General features: G+C 44.9%; 1 protein-coding gene across 1 annotated transcript in view; it reads right to left on the bottom strand.

Annotated features, from left to right (window-relative positions):
* Positions 1-4,995: 4,995 nt before the first annotated feature.
* The window catches only part of ABL2 (ABL proto-oncogene 2, non-receptor tyrosine kinase), a 126,599-nt gene continuing 117,343 nt past the window's right edge, over positions 4,996-14,251 (bottom strand). Inside the window, 1 exon segment of the mRNA XM_032291280.1 lies at positions 4,996-14,160. Within this exon segment, the coding sequence (XP_032147171.1) occupies positions 12,980-14,160 (1,181 nt within the window). The 3' untranslated portion in view covers positions 4,996-12,979.

Below are 14,251 nucleotides of genomic sequence, written 5' to 3'. Positions count from 1 at the left end.
AGAATTTCAAATGCTGGGTAATCGTAATGAGGCCTGGTAGAGACAGGGCAGATATTGGGACGGAGCTGGCAGGGTATGTGACCCGTCTGCCTGTCTACATCAGTTTGCTTTGGGACCACATGGGTGGAGCCGAGTTATGTCAACCTCCTACTGAAGAGGCTTCGACAGCATATTGCTCTTATATATGAAAATGTTCACTCCTGTACTCCCAGCTGTAAAAAGAAAAGCAGTCATTTCTGAGGATTAAATGGTACCGTGGGCCAGGTGCGGTGGCTCACGCCTGTAATCCCAGCACTTTGGGAGGCACAGGAGGGTGGATCACCTGAGGTCAGAAGTTCGAGACCAGCCTGACCAACATGGTGAAACCCTATCTCTACTAAAAATATAAAAATTAGCCAGGCGTGTTGGCAGGCACATGTAATCCCAGCTAAAAAAAAAAAAAAAAGCCACCATGTAGACATGTAGCATTGTGCCTACACACAGTGTTGATTATGTGCTTTCCCCCTTTTCTTGGTTCTTCTCCCGTGCTTCTGAATAATAGATCTTTTTTACCTATGTTTTTTATATTATATACACATACACACAGACATATATACATATAAAGATAGAATCAGGGTCTCACTATATTGCCCAGGCTAGTCGAACTCCTGGGCTCAAGCTATCCTGCCTCAGCCTTCCGAAGTGCTGGGATTACAGGCGTGAGCCACCACACCCAGCCTTTTCTGTCTTTTCTACTTGTCGTCACCTCATGTCCTTTCTTACTTAAAGCCTTCCTTGGAAATCGCTTGAAATCAGAAGTTCAAGACCAGCCTGGCTAACATGGTGAAACGCCATCTCTACTAAAAATGTAAAAATTAGCCAGGTGTTGTGGCACCCACCTGTAGTTGCAGCTACTGGGGAGGCTGAGGCAGGAGAATCAATCACTCGAACCCGGGAAGCAGTCACTGAAGTGAGCCGAGATCATGCCATTGCACTCCAGTCTGGGTGATGAGCGAAATTCCATCTCAAAGTAAAATAAAAAAATAAAAGCCTCCTCAACCCTCTTTTAGTTCTCACAAATTGAAACACTTCTGTCTCTCCCTCATTCAACACTTCATTTTGCTCATTTACTCAACTGCCTCAAGGTTAGAAAGTACCTAGCCTGAGCCACATTAGGTACTCAAATATTCAAATCAATAAAAAAGCCTTTAGTTGCATACCCCTCATGGGATACAAGGGAACTCAGCCTAACTGCACAGTCAGGTGGGGCCAGTGCTGGCTGCTGGCTCACTGGCTTTCCGTCTCGAGCATCCCGCAAGATGCAGGCCACCCGATCCTACTGCACGCCAGGCTCTAAACACACTCTGAATACACCTGATAAAGGTAAGTCTTAGAGACAAAGCAGCGGGCATTCATTGTAGCACTGGCCAGCTGTGTTTGGTGTCACAGAGGATGTGAACCTCTCACCTTGGGAACCAAGACAAGCAGCAGAATGTGATGGTTCCAAACCCATTAGCTGGAGCCATGGTTTCATCACCTAACGGAGACCAGGGGGGAGCAGTTTAACCTTAGCATCCACTCCAGCATAACTGAACCTACCTCACAGGGTGGCAGGATGACACGACTTCATCTTTATAAAGTGCCCATGAAAACACTTTTGCAAACATCATAAACAGAAAATTATGACAGTGACATATCAGACCCAACTGACCCTCTCATGCTTCTAACCTCTAAACTGTCCTTGTTCAGTCCTGGGCATAGGGCAAACTAGCTTTGAGAAGGATTTTCACGTACCTAGTTTGTTTAAACAGCCCTTCCCAAAACGCTAAACGCTTCTTGTAAAACAAGTGAAAGGCCACCAGCTACTAAGTCAGGAGAGGATCTAGAATTCTTACCAGCCATTATTCTGGAGGTGATAAGATTTACAACTTCCCCAATTATTCTTGTGGACCTAAGACCTGCCTTTTGAGATTGTCTTTTTAGGTTTTTCATTTTTAAAAACCAGATGGCCCCACCTGGACCTGCCAACCAGTTCTGTGCCCCCGACCCAGGAACTGACTCAGCAGCAGAGAACAGCTTCGAATCCCCACGATTTTACCCACCAAATCATCCTTAAAAACTCTGGGGCCGGGCGCGGTGGCTCACGCTTGTAATCCCAGCACTTTGGGAGGCCGAGGTGGGTGGATCACGAGGTCAAGAGATTGAGACCATCCTGGTCAACATGGTGAAACCCCGTCTCTACTAAAAATACAAAACATTAGCTGGGCATGGTGGTGCGTGCCTGTAATCCCAGCTACTCAGGAGGCTGAGGCAGGAGAATTGCTTGAACCCAGGAGGCGGAGGTTGCGGTGAGCCGAGATCGCGCCATTGCACTCCAGCCTGGGTAACAAGAGCGAAACTCCGTCTCCAAAAAAAAAAAAAAAAAAAAAAAAACCAACTCTGATCCCCGAGAGACTGATTTGAGTAGTAATAAAACTCCGGTTGTCACCCGCATAGCCAGCTCTGCATGAACTGTCTTGATGAATTGGCTCTGTCTAGGTGGTGGGTGAACCCATTGGGTGGTTACACTCAGGACACAGAGCCTTATATCTGTAAAAACAAAGCTTTTCCTCTACTCCAGATGTGGGGATTTTCCACATCAAGCAGTTCAGTTATCTGTAGACACTAACTGGGGGTCTTAGATTTCAATTCTGACATTACTTGGAGTTAGTGCAGACCCTACAGGTTAAGGGCTCAGTCCACAAGACTCCCCCACTTCAGATACCAATGGCAAGTAGTGGGTCTCCAGGTCACCCACACTTCTGACTTGGCTACAGATTGGTCTACAACCCCTTAAGTTTGGTAACTTGCACAGAACTCAGGGAAACAATTCATGACCAGCCCATCATAAAGGAAACAGCTTAGGATATGGTCAGGGTGGGGCGGCACAGAGCTCCCATCCCTCAAGGGAGTGCCACCCTCCCAGCATCTCCGTTTGTTCACGACCCAGAAGCTTTCTGAAACCCATCATTTAGGGCTTTTACAGCGGCTTCCTTACAGATCCAGGATTGATTAAATAATTGGCTGTTGTCAATCTCCAGCTTCTCCTTTCCCCAGAGGCCGGGGGTGGGGCTGAAGTTCCAACTCTCTAATCACATGGTTGCCTCTGGCAACCACCCCCCATTCTCCAAAAGTCACTTCATTAGCACAAACTCAGGTGAGGCTGACAGAACAGTGACTAACAAAAGATGTTCCTCTCACCCTTATCCCTCAGGAAATTCTAAGGGGTTTAGAAGCTCTGTGTCAGGAACAGGGAAAACCAAACACACATTTCTTACTATCTCACAATATCACAAGTTGTTTAATAAAATATAAATTTAGTAAAACTGCTGCTTAATTTCATGCTCAGAGTCACAAAAGTAGTCAGTGGAGGGGGTGGAGATTCCACCCCAGGCAGTCTGACTCCAGCTGCTGTGGGTTAGTGACTTCCACAGCAAATGCAGGAACCTGTCACAAGTCCACATGCTCTTCAACTTATGACAGGGTTATGTACCGACAAACTCATGATCATAAGTTGAAAATATAAGTCAAAAATGCATTTAATACACATAACCTACAAACATAACTTAACCTAGGCTGCCTTAAACATGCTCAGAACGCTTTTCATTAGCCCACATGTGAGCAAATCATCTAACACAAAGCCTATTGTATAATAAAGTGTTGACTATTTTTTTTTTTTTTTTTCTGAGACAGTCTCGCTCTGTCACCCAGACTGGAGTTCAGTGGCATGATCTCGGCTCACTGCAACCTCTGTCTCCCCCAAGCGATTCTTCTACCTCAGCCTCCTGAGTAGCTGGGATTTACAGGCACACACCACCACACCTAGCTAATTTTTGTATTTTCAGTAGAGATGAGGTTTCACGATCTTGACTAGGCTGGTCTCGAACTCCTGACCTTGTGATCCACCCACCTCAGCCTCCTTACAGGCATGAGCCACAGCACCCAGCCTATCTTATGTAATTTATTGAATACTGTAATGAAAGTGAGAAACAGAATGTATGAGTGAAGTATGAACATGTATCACACTTTCCTACCATCATAAAGTCAAAAAAATTTAAGTTGGCTGGATGTAATGGCTCACGCTTGGCCAGTGATCAGCCTGGCCAACGTGGTGAATCCCGTCTCTACTAAAAATACAAAAAATTAGCTGGGCATCGTGGCAGTCGCCTGTAGTCCCAGCTACTGGGGAGGCTGAGGCAATCAGTTCAAGGAGAATCGCTTGAACCCAAGAGGCAGAGGTAGCAGTGAGCTGAGATCGTGCCACTGCACTCTAGCCTGGGTGACAGAGCGAGACTCCGTCTCAAAAGGAAAAACAAAACAAAATTAAGTCAAATAACAGTGAGAGATTCCTCCTGGAAGATTCTAAAAAGACTTTCTAGACAAAACCAAAAATGAGTGGGAGAAAAGGACAGAAGGAATGTGAGGAGGTGTGTAAGCTGCTGTAAAGCCATTTGAATTGGGCCTCATGTATGCACAACTACCCATATACTGCGTATATGCTACCCAGACCTGGTTAAAGTTACTTCTAAAAGCAGTGACTCATTCACAAAACCCTGAAGACCACATCAAACAGTAATAGAATGTTACCCTGTGAGGTTCCACACTTACTCTATAAATGCTACATTGACTCAAAACACTTTTAAAACTTACTTGCAGTTGTCCTCAGAATGGATTTTGAGAGAATGAGATTGCGCTTGACAGTCAGTTCCTGTTGGAGACGCATATATAAACGCATTACCCACCTTACACACGGCAGCCTGGGCTCCAGGTGATGTCCTTTGTTCACTTCCAAAAATGTAATCCATCGAAGGATGAGTACTCACCCCACAGAGGACATTCTAAAGAATAGGCCACAGGAATGCTTGCTAAAATCAGCTCCTTTACCTTACAGATGTCTGTTTTACACAGAGAGAAAGAAATGCTGCTTAGATTCCCTGTCAGCTAAAATCATGGGAAACATTCCAATCTCCAGCCTACTTTGCCAATAAAATATTGCAACCTTTATTTAAAACAAAACACAACTTGGCAAACCTTGTGAGAAGACAGGCAGAGAGCAGTCCCTTTCAAGGGCCTCATTTATTTACATCAAGTTTAACACTGTTAGCAGTTCACAGTCAGACAACAGAGTGAGAGAATTAAATTAGAAAAACAAACAACCAAAATATATTACATTAACAAGAACAAATACCTGACAACACTGGTAGTGTGACCCACGACTGATGTGTTTTTAGTTAAATCCCACATTGTCTCACTATGTCCCCTTAGCAATGCACACAGTGCCTGATGCTCCAAACCTCACCCTCCGTGTGCCACACACACACCTGCAGGGCGGGACCTTTGGCATAAATGTTACATGAGTTTTAAATTATCTGAATCCGCATGTTTTAGGACAAAGTTCTGTCAACACCATGAAATGTTTAAACTTATTTTTACTAAGAGAGCATAAAACTGGCGTTTGTCCACTGACAGTCATTAGAGAATCAGACAGCAGGGAGGGAAAAGTGCAGGGTCTGGGAGGAGATGGGGGTTCCTAGCATGCGGCAACAAACAGCTAAGTCAGACACACCAACTCACAGTCAACACGCCAACCACGCCACTGCTGTTCAGCCAAGGGAAGATCTGAGCGATTCCTTTTACTTATTTCCCCTCTCTTAATGGGCATGACAGCAGAGCAGGCGTGCTTATGGACACAAACATACACCAGCTGCACATATCTGAGATGCGAGGGTTTTCAAACACATACCCTAAAGAATCGTAAGAAGAGTATGTCATTGTTCCTTTCTAGTTTCTGAATACTGACAACCGGCCTAATCAAGGTGATTTCCCAAGATCTCAAGAAGTTCCTCTCATTACCTAATGGAGTACAGGTGGCGACAGTGAAAAATCGCGTCAAATGGAGGAGAGCTGGTTTGTCTGACTCTCATCTACCAGAAGCATCTCTATCTTCTAGCCTTCTTGCCACTCACAATACCTGAGGTTTACTGCTGATGACCCTAAAGCATTCCTACTGCCGCAATACCTTCTGAAACAATACATTTGCATATTCTTTTTGTGTTGTAATTGCTGAAAATTAAGTATATATAACGCGGGAAAACTTAAGTCCCATTCTCCAACTAAAGTTTATGGTACCTAATGACAAGATTTAAACCTCCTGCTCTGAGATTCGGAAGCAAATCTAAGCAAGTTCCAACTATACCAATTCCCTGTATTTCCTTTCATAAAGCCTGCTAACATTGGACAGTTTGGCTCCAGCGTGTCCTAAAGGGCTTGTGAGCATGCTCGGAGCCCCCAGGTTCTGAGGGTTCAGCTCAGTAACCTGGAGTGACAGGTAGGAAGTCTGCTCATGTGAGTACAAAGATGAACAAAGAATCTCCCAGAACCGATACAGATGACATGTATCACAATTCTACGCCAGACATGGTGTGGTCTGAGGAGAGTGCTCAGCCTGGCTTTTCCACTTCAACACACCAGCTGCTCCCTCTGAGTGAACACGACTTTGCTACTGTGCTCTGGCTAAAAGGTCAGATTTTTCTAGGAGAGGTAAACAATTTCAAAGCTATAGATGTACATGAGGACAAAGAAGTAAGTGCACTTGGAGGGAAGGGCTCAGCGAGACCCCGCCAGGGGGGCTTGAGAAACGCAGCAATGGCCAAGTGAGCACTCTCAGAAAACCATTTCAAGTGGGGGATTCTCAAAGATGGGGGCTCTGGGCCACTGCCACCCAAGAAGCTCATGTCTACCAGTTCTAGTTCAATAATCATGCAAAATCAACCCAGCTAAGTCCTTGCCTCTGTGAGACTCATGTCAAGGGTGGCCTCTTAGCAGTTTCTGCCATTCCAAGTCAGCTTCGAATCACGACCTGCCACAGGCCTCCTTACCTGGGAAGAAGTATGGGATCTCCTTATCCTGATCCCACAGGGCGAAGCCTTCCCTCATTTCCTGTCCTTTGGATCTAGAATATTGAGTCAGAAATGAAGGTATCATCTTGGTTTTGTTTTTTTTTGACGAGTCTCACTCTGCCACCTAGACTGGAGTCCAGTGGCGTGATCTCAGCTTCACTGCAACCTCCGCCTCCTGGATTCAAGCAATTCTTCTGCCGCAGCCTTGGGAATAGCTAGGATTACAAGCAGACACCACAACTCCGGTACAATTTTTATAATTTTAGTAGAGACGGGGTTTCACTGACCTCAAGTGATCTGCCCGTCTTGGTCTCCCCAAAGTGCTAGGATTACAGGCATGAGCCATGATGCCCAGCCAAAAGGTATCATCTTGTACATACTCAACATATAATACATACCTCCGAGAGGTGGCATGAAAAGCAGACGCTCATCCTTCTGGAGATTGCAGTAAACGTCCCAAAAGACAGGCTGGAGCTAAGAGTGATGGGGGCGAGTGCTCCAGAGAAGGACGCAGCTCATCCCACAGCCCTGAATCCCACCCATGCTTCCCAGTAATGAAGGAGCATAGGGAACGGCAGTGAAGGTCAAGTGAACTACAGTTGTGCTGAACAGAGCAAGTAACAGTATCACTACTGGCTTGCTGGGGGGAAAAAAAAAGCAAGCCTTGCATTAGATTTAAGTCTAATAGTTGGAAAACCCGAACTCCATCCAAATGATATAGATTAGTCTAGACTGTTAAGAGTGGGAGAGGTTTCAGAAGTTGTCACATACTCCTACGGATCCCACACGGAAGCAGGCATTTACAAAGGAAGTGAGCTACTACTGGCTTGATGTGGGCTAAGAGATACAAACCTCTGAAGCCTATCAATCCTTAAATCAAGAGACTCACCTACAAAAAGAGGATTGGTCACAGCAGATGCTTAGGGCACAGAGATGAATCCCAAGTCCAGGTGGAACAATTTAAATGCAAGATGATGAAACTCAAAGGTCAAGAACAAAAATACAGATAACCCCATCAACCCAGTATGAACTCCTGGGAGAGGCACAGCCTGATACTAACAATGACATCAGTAGCAAAGGGGAAGGGAACAGGAGAGGTCAGAATGAAATGTAGCCGTTAGTCAGAAGTGGCCACCAATGCAATTTATTCTCAAGTATTTTATACTCTAATAGGTGAATTAAATTCAGCTACTCTTCTTAGAAAATGAAAAAGGGAGATGGCAAATGTCGATGTCATTTATAACTAACTGGTAGGAAATCCTAGAAAAGTTAATTCCCAAAGTGCACTGGTTTTATGGCCATCCACCTCCTGCTGTAACTTAACGAAACTATGCAGGACATAGGTTAAAAAAGACACTGTCAACATCAACAGACAACAAGTCCGCTCCCACCACACTCAGGATGAACGGCCAAGCATACAGTGGACAAATGGACAAATGCTGAAGAGTCAGAGGGCCTCATCTTTCTTGAGTCAAGGTCCCTGGAAGAGCTTCTGTATTCTAGAGTGAGTACACATTCTTAGTTTTTAAAGATTGCAATTAAACCAAAAAATTGGTCCCGAGTTTCAGCTCTGAACTACACCTTTAGCAAAACACTTGCTACACCTGCTCATAGTGGTTAAGCAGTTTCATATTTCTAAATGTGATAAACGACAGAGGTGATTCTTGTATGCCTGCATTTCCAGGTCCCCCACAGGGTCCATCCACATTGAACCAACTGTCTTATCTTTTAAACAGACAATACCACAACCTTATAATTATATTACAGTTGATATTTTCTCAAAGTGCTCTCATATACATTATCTCACAGTCATTAAAATAATGTGAACAATAAAGTTTTTTTTTTGTTTGTTTTGTTTTTTTTTTAAGAAAAAGGAATGTAGGACTAACTAGGTTTTTTAAAAACTCAGGTTGGTATTTCTTTACTACAAAGTGCACACTGCTGTGTTGCTGAGGTCTGTCTAAAAGAATGACCCCATATAATTTTCTAAATGACTGAGTTCTACCGAATGCTTGCTTTGCTCGTGTTCCCATTACTTCCCATTCAAGGTCAGAGTGTCAGGAGCATGTGCTTTAGAAAGTGTGCAGCACCACACTGGCTGATTGTCTGTCTGAGCCACTTTTTGGCAGTGTCTCACATGGCAGCAGGTATGGTGGAAAGACCCCACGAACATCACGTCAGGAGACCTGAATTCTAGCCTTGGCTCTGCCACTAATTAACTGTTCTGAGACAATGGGCAAGTAACTTAGCCATCTTCTGCTAGTTTCTTAATCTATAAAGAAAAGGGTTGGGGTACTGATCGTTTTCAGATAGCACTAGGTGTTTGAAACACCTGGAGAAATTACTGGTGAATACACTGGCCGAGACCCCAGCCCACTGGGAATTCTGATCTGGAGTGGGGCTTAACCATCAGTTTGTGTTTTTTTTTTTAACCTTAGGGGATTCTGCTGTGCATCCCTAGACTAGGTGTTATAGTAGTTTAACATTACAGAGTGTGCTCATTGTGTGCCAGGCACTGGAGCTAAGTATCTTACAAACATCATCTCATTTAATCCTTACAACCCTGAGGTAGTTACTATTATTATCCCTGTTTTACAATGAGGAAACTGAGGCTCCCAAGGTTACATGACTTGCCTTTTAGACCGGCATTAGAGCCTAAACACGAAACCACTATCTACACTGCATCCTTTAAACTCAAACTCTCCATGACTTTAAATAAAAATGGGCAGTGCCTTAGCAAAGTCAGCATGCTTTATTACCTGGGGACGATTTTACTAGCCAACTTTCAGTTGAATCCTAAGAAGCTTTCTAATTTAAATTCTGCAATGCTGCTGGTAAAGGGTCTCCACTATAGTGACCTCTAGGTACAGCGGTCATCTAGAAAACACTGAATAAATTTCTTGCGGCCGAATTTTTTAAGGCTAATCTCTGAAAATCATGATGGAAGTCTATAGGAAAAAATATACACTTAAATTTTACACAAAGCCTTTTAAGGAAATACTTTATGTGAAGCACAACCAAGATGTACTCAACACAAATCACTGCATTTTAAAGTAGGAAATCTAAACTGAAATCACATGATCTGTACATGAAAGGGATCACGCAGTTGCAGCAAAGGCATGCATCCAGACACACAGCATAACAATCACTTTAGAAAACTGTCAACGCCTTGTACGAGGCCTTTCCTCTTTGCTTTTAGGGTACTTAAACTATACTTTCAGTTTCTAGAAGCAGTTTTCTCTGCTTTGGACTCAAACCTTTTAATTTACATAAGGGTTTGTGTTTAAGCTGGTCCTTTTCAAGTAGAAAAAGGGAAAACATAAATGCTTGTATAATAAGTTGACAGTGCCTCTTCAACCTGAACCTTGAGCCCTCAACCCCTGAAGTTACATAGTTCAAGCATCATGTGGACGGGATGTGCTCCAAAAGTCAATGCCACCCTTGACAGTGTGGAGAAAAATCAATTCCTTTTATACATTGTGCACCCACTGCAGGCAAGACAGAGCTAGGTGCTGCCCCTGAGTAAGACACAGCCCCACCCCCTACCCTTAAGATTGTTGTTGGGAGAGAAAACCAGGGAGCCTAAATATACTCAGTAGTGTTTCTCCAAGGCTTATTTCCAGAACTCTCAAGGGAAAAACAGAGCCCCTGCTTAAAAAACAAACAAATAAAAATCCCCTGAAAAACAATTATAATCCCTTACCTGCATCCCACGACAGGGATAAACCTAAAAAGCAGCATAATAATATTCTAAAGTTTTAGCTTTCCCATCCTTGACCTTAAAAGGCTAACTGCTAAAACGAGTTCTTCAAGTTTATGGACAAGCATGATGAGCAAGAGTGGCAGGAAGGAAGGTGGGAGAAGGACTGCTGGTTTTTCACATCTGAGTTCTCTTCCAACCACCACGAGGAGATGAACCCGATCACTAGCTGCCTGGGCTGCAGCTGCAGGTGACACGCTGGCGGGATCACCCAGCACCTGCCAGGAATGCCCAGCACTGCTCATCTCCTCTAATCCTCCTGTTAACCTGGGCCTCCTTTGGAGCAGCAATGGTGAAAATCAAGGTTTCCTTTCTTTCTAATGAAAACTCAGTTTTGTTCTTGGTCAAAGATGCCAAACTCTATTCAAAACAGTTTCCCCCTTAGTATTCTTAGCGCAATTAATATACTCTCGGCAATTCTTAATTTCATGAATATTTTCTACTCAGCAAATAAGAGGATGAAAAACCATTCAGCGTAACAACACTGCACTAAAAGAGCTTTCCAGAGAGGCTCTCAAAGGGATAGCCGTACACTTATTTGCAACACTCTTGAGAACATGTACTATTACCTTAATTAACAGATTAAGAGATGGGGCTGTGGTTTGACAGTGTACCAATGACAGAGCCAGGAAGAAAACTGCTCAATGTTGAATTCCTATCTTCCTAAGCTACTATTCCTTTGAGAGAATAAAATAAAAATACAGGTGTACTGGGCTCTCCTTGGGGAGGAAGGGGAAGTATTCATAAAGCTTTAAAAAGAGAACGAAGCAGTAATTGAAATTAGACTCAATACCAAGAACATTAATAATACCTAACTCATTAGATTCACTTCCATGCCATCTTAATTAGCTTCCACAACTATAACTAAGTAGGGAAGGAAAAGGCCTATTTTTCAAGGGCAAAGCATATTTAAGGATTAAGTCATTAGGTTTCCAGGGTCTAACTGGTGCTCCCTGAAAAGGACTACTCCTTCAGTTATGCATTCTTAAAACAGAAGTGAAATGACAAAATAAATAAAGAATATTCCAAATAAGATCTGTACAAATAAGCACAATGACTGGGTGCGGAGTAGGGAGAAATATGTGCAAGGAGAAAAGCATGTGAGAATGATGTGGGGGATCACTCACTTCAAATCCATAGCGAGGGGGATGCGGCTCCCTATTCTCTACCTCGATTGGGCTTACGGTGATAAGTGAGGGGAAAGGTACAGAGAAACAGCCGTTAGGACCAAGCCATTAGAGCCAGCTTTTCCTTTCAGTCACAGGCCACCGGGTTTCAAGAAAAGACCATCTCCCTGCTATTTTAGTTGATGAAGAAAAATACACAGCTGCTCAAGTCCTTGGCCAGTATGTCAGTATGCAGGGGAACTGTATCAGAACAGGATTCGTTCCCTTGTGAGAACCTGCAGGGACTATTACTTTCAAAATCGACATTGGTTAATGCTCAGAATGCTATCAGGAATAAAGGAAGACAGGCTGCCCAGCAAAAGACAAAGAACCACTAGGGAGACCCCCGTACTCATGGTTTACAGACAGCCACCAACAAGCAGGAAGCCAATCCTAGTCCATTATGAAACAATATACCAGACTGGGAGAAATGACTTCTGCTAATCTACACAAGATTTTATAGGAGAAGGTTTTCAATCTCCCTGACCCAACTTTCCAGCATTCTTTATTTCCTGCACCAACCAATACACCAGCAGAAAACAGGACAGAGGCATTCAGAGAGAGCCCCATTTCCCAGCTTTGTGTTGTAGCACTCTGATTTGCAGTTCTCATTACAGCAGCAATGACCTTGGGAAAGCAAGGCTAGGGGTGCTTCCAACAGCCTGAAACAAAAATTTCTCTTGGTACATTCCCAGCTTTCCTTTCTTCTGTCTCACCAAATTCATTAGGTAAATTGGAGCATAATCACCATGAGTATCTACCAGAGCCCCAGGTCTGGGCGCAGCTGCTGCGGTGTTGCTGAGAGCAGCCCTGCCTAGCACCTCCCAGCATTCCAGGTAGGGATGGGCTGCATTGCCTTCCCTGTGACATACATATGTTCCCTGATTTTCCAGTGCAGTTTCCAAGCCTGTCTACTACTGCCTTGCCCCCACTTAATTATTTACCTCTCCTATACTTTTGTAGTTAGCTTCTTATTTTTGAGATGAAACTGTAAACGTGAGAACTCAGGGATCTGAGGTACTTCACATAAACACACTCAAGTATGAGTCATTTTTTGAAAACAAGAACACAGGAAAACAAGTCCCTTTCCCTCTCCCCTCAGAAATGTGTGCATTTTCCCACCAGGCTAACAGTGGCTACCTCTGTACCACATCACTGATTTCCTGTACACATGACAATAAGTTATTAAGGACAGGGTTTGCCCCGGGCACACCAGCAGCTGCTGAAGACACCTGCAGCTCCTGTAGGCTGAGTTCCAGTTTGCTCACAGCCTCTCGGAAGGCAAATTTGTTCCGAGTTTGAGGGATGCAGTCCACGTAGCCTGAGCAGTAGTCGAGCAGCTGGTGTCCAGTGTCGACCAGCTGGCTGTTGGGCACGGGTTCCGTGATTGCGCTGGACAGTAGGTCAGCACATTCCAGCAGGGCCTCTTTGCTGATTTTGTCTGCTGAGATTTTCTCAGCGGCTTGTTTGGTTTTTCTCAGGGCCACTTTAGTACCTGCTGTGCCGTTGGCCATTTTGGCGGGCGAGATGGAAGATGTGGGCAGAGGCACTTGAGGTGGAGGCACCACTGGCCTCCCAGCTTTCCCACTGATGGGCACTGCGCCCGGAGCTGCCTTCTTTCCTCCTTCCTGTGTTTCTGATGTGGACTGTCCTGCAGTCGGGGCAGTCGGCTCTTCCGTAGGGTCTGAACATAAGGACGAATGCTGCAGTAGTCTCATCACTGGTGGTGGGGGTGGGGCACACTTTGGTTTTACCCGTCGGGGTCGGTCCTTGTCTCCAGAGGATGTAACCTGATGCTCAGATAACAGCTTGAATTTATTCCCCTGAGAGTCTGTGCCAATGAGCTGCACGTCAGCTGGAGTGTGTTTCAGAGTGGGTGAGATAAGGACTGGCACTTTGTGGTTGTGAGTGGTTGGGAGGACAGTGGCAGCCTTGGCTGGAGAAGACCAGCCGGGCTGCTCTCCATCCTCTGGGACTCCAACCATCCCAAGTCGTGCCCCACCATTCTTCTCTTTGCCCTTGGGGGCAGCTGCCACTCCAGCCACTCCCACCCCTGGAGAGTCCTTCTCTGTAATGGCTAGATCCCCAGAGGGGGTTCTGGGAGGAAGAGCTGTGGCTCCTCTGGGCAGTAACTTGGCTTTTGGTCTCTCCCTGGTTGGAGCAGCACCTTCCTCTGATTTTTTTGGAAGCATGTCATTGGCCCTGTCCACATTCTCTTCTGGCTGAGAAGAGGTGGACACTGTCCTTTCCAGCTGGAGTTTGGACCTCTGGCAGTTCCTGGGAAGGGTCATTGCCATCCTATCCTGCTCTGGAAGCCCTGAGGACATGGAAGATGTAGAGTTTGACCTTGGAAAAGGCTTGGAAGTGTCATCACTGGCTGTGGGTTTACCTGCTCGTAAGCCCAGTGT

Source organism: Sapajus apella, unplaced genomic scaffold (assembly GCF_009761245.1).
Source record: "Sapajus apella isolate SASKATOON/1434 unplaced genomic scaffold, GSC_monkey_1.0 scaffold25, whole genome shotgun sequence".
Classification (NCBI taxonomy): Eukaryota; Metazoa; Chordata; class Mammalia; order Primates; family Cebidae; genus Sapajus; species Sapajus apella.
Note: the sequence above shows the minus strand (reverse complement) of the source record. Positions and strands in the feature narration are given on the sequence as shown.